This window comes from Chlamydotis macqueenii, chromosome W (assembly GCF_036417535.1).
Source record: "Chlamydotis macqueenii isolate bChlMac1 chromosome W, bChlMac1.mat, whole genome shotgun sequence".
In the NCBI taxonomy this organism is placed as follows: Eukaryota; Metazoa; Chordata; class Aves; order Otidiformes; family Otididae; genus Chlamydotis; species Chlamydotis macqueenii.
Window position 1 is genome coordinate 32585138 of NC_141592.1, and position 3089 is coordinate 32588226.

Here is a 3089-nt window from a genome sequence, read left to right on the forward strand (position 1 = left end):
ATGTCCAATGGCAGCTCCATCACCGAGTTCCTCCTCCTGGCCTTCGCAGACACACGGGAGCTGCAGCTCTTGCACTTCTGGCTCTTCCTGGCCATCTACCTGGCTGCCCTCCTGGCCAACAGCCTCATCGTCACTGCCATAGCCTGTGACCACCGCCTGCACTCCCCCATGTACATCTTCCTCCTCAACCTCTCTGTTCTCGACCTGGGATCCATCTCCACCACTGTTCCCAATTCAATGTCTAATTCCCTCTGGGACACCAGGACCATCTCCTATTTGGGTTGTGTTGCACTTCTTCCCTTCTTGATTGTAACAGAGTACTGTCTCCTCACCATCATGGCCTATGACCGTTATGTTGCCATCTGCAAACCCCTGCACTACGGGACCCTCCTGGGCAGCAGAGCTTGTGTCCACATGGCAGCAGCTGCCTGGGCCAGTGGGTTTCTCAGTGCTGTCCTGCACACGGCCAATACATTTTCACTGCCACTCTGCCAGGGCAATGCTGTAGACCAGTTCTTCTGTGAAATCCCCCAGATCCTCAAGCTCTCCTGCTCACATTCCTACCTCAGGGAAGTTGGGCTTCTTCTGGTCAGTGCCTCTTTAGCATTTGGCTGTTTTGTGTTCATTGTTGTGTCCTATGTGCAGATCTTCAGGGCTGTGCTGAGGATCCCCTCTGAGCAGGGACGGCACAAAGCCTTTTCCACGTGCCTCCCTCACCTGGTTGTGGTCTCCCTGTTTATCACCACTGCCATGTTTGCCTACCTGAAGCCCCCTTCCAACTCCTCCCCACTCCTGGATGTGGTGGTGGCAGTTCTGTACTCAGTGGTGCCTCCAGCAATGAACCCCCTCATCTACAGCATGAGGAACAAAGAGATCAAGGATTCCCTGAGGAAAATATTTGAAGACATACTATTTCAGCATCGATAAGGTACCCATACAGCTTACAAGACTCCCAGGTTATCTCAGGAAAAGTCTGTCTTTTGTTCCTGTTTTTTTTTTAATAGCTGTGATAATGCTATTTGCAATAAAATAGTAACGTTTATCCCACTTCTTGACTCGGAACATTTTTTTTCTGAGCTACTGTCCCAATGTACTGTGATGTAACCCACCGAAGCAAGCAGCTCAACACTACATAGCCGCTCGCTCACTCCCCCACAGCAGAGTAGAAGAGAATTGGAAGGGTACAAGTGAGACATCTCGTGGGTTGATATAAAGGTAGTTTAATAGGCACAGCAAAAGCTGTGTGCACAATCAAAGCAAAATAAGGAATTCATTTGCTGCTTCCCCGGCAGACAGGTGTTCAGTAATCTCCAGGACACCAGGGCATCATCACATGTAACGGTTACTTGGGAAGTTAAAGGCCATCACTCCAAATATCCATCCCCTCCCCTCTTCTTCTCCCAGCTTCTATTGCTGAGAAACGTCAAAGGGTATGGAAGATCCCTTTGGCCAGCTGGGGTCTGCTGTCCTAGCCGTTTCCCCTCCCACCTTCATACCAGCACCCAGCCTACTTGCTGGCAGGGTGGGTTGCGAATTAGAAAAGGCCTTGATGCTGTGCAAGCACCGCTCAGCAGTAACTAAACCATCCCTGTGTTATTGACACTGTTCTCATCACACGTTCAAACATTGCACCATACAGGCTACTAGGAAGAAATTTAACTCAATCCCAGACAAAACCAGCACGTGTACCTCCAGAACCAGCCTTCTTGCATAGGTGAAGAAGCCAGAGGAAAATAATTTGTCTGAGCTGCCACCCCGTCAAATATTCTCTGGCGCTGGGGACCAGCCCCAGCATGAGGAAAGGGTTAAGGAGCCCAGACCCTGTTGACGCGGAAGAAATGGACACTGCTGACGACCAATATGATCAAGCAAATGCCGATTTATTGTTGATACATCCCGGTTAATATAGCCCTTCTAATTCCGTATCATGAGCAAGCTCTCTACTAATTGGTTAACTATATCATGCACGCGCTCCTAGCTAAAATATGATTCGTTAAGTCTCTATGTTCACGCGCACGGCTCTCTCCACCTGCACCCTGCTTCATGTTCAGCCCCCAGTCACGTATGCCAGCTGTTTTCCTTCTTCTCAAGGTTGCTTCGTTTACTTTCTCACAGGAAGCTTCATTACTTTCTCACAGGCGGCCTCATTCTTTTCTCACAGGTGGCTTCAGTACTTTCTTACAGGCAGCTTCAGTACTTTCTCACAAGCGGCTTCAGTGATGTCCTTGAGGCCTGCTGCTCACAAACATAACAATTCCATTCAGTCTGGATTGTTCACTAAGTGCCCCTGGTACTCCAGGTATCCAACAAATCCCCCTTTTTGTTTTGAACAATCCAGACCCACTTTCATCATACGTTCCATAGCTTTCACAAAGCATTTTTAAATATACCCCAAAATCATCAGTGTCAACAGCAAACCCGTCAATAATACCAACCCATAAACTATCAAATCTTTTAGCCAGCCTGTGACCCCCAAGGATTTCAACCAGTCTGTTAACCTGCTTTCCACTTGTATTGCATGCATGTTGCATCATAACTCTGCCAACTGATAGCGTATCGACTTAGAGTGATCAGAAACATTCATGCAGCACATACCTTCAAAATCTTCATGTCCATGCGCTAATAACAAAAAATCAATGGCTGCTAGATTCTGCAAAAATATCATGACGCATGCTATCCATGTCTTCTAACAATCCTGATAACATGCTAGAGGTTAAATTCATTTGCTTTTGTGCCCAACAAGCTAATTTATTTAAGTTAGCTAAAGTTTTTGCAGTTGCTGCCCAAGGAACAAATAAAGATAATGCTATCCGCTCAGCTGTCCCCAACAGGGTTAAATTGCTGTCACAATGGGGAGTCAATACTTTTAGCGATCTTCTTGCTCGAGTATGATACCGTAATGTTCTCATAGGTGGAGCAAACACTATCAATTTTCCAAAATAACATGGTCCTCCTATGGCCCTTTTTGGTACTCCTGACCTTATTTTACTACAATATCAACTAGGTTCATGTAGGCCTCTACTGAATTTTTTTTTTTTTTTTTTTTTATTAGCCAGATTGTCTGTATTGAGTTGTTAATCATTTTTTGC

At 46.4% G+C, this 3089-nt stretch overlaps 1 protein-coding gene across 1 annotated transcript; it reads left to right on the forward strand.

The window, feature by feature from the left end:
• Positions 1 to 1026, forward strand: LOC147596626 (olfactory receptor 14J1-like). Its single transcript, XM_086769775.1, has one exon. It carries the CDS (start codon positions 1 to 3, stop codon positions 925 to 927), a length of 927 nt encoding a protein of 308 aa, XP_086625901.1. The 3' UTR covers positions 928 to 1026.
• Positions 1027 to 3089: the final 2063 nt, after the last annotated feature.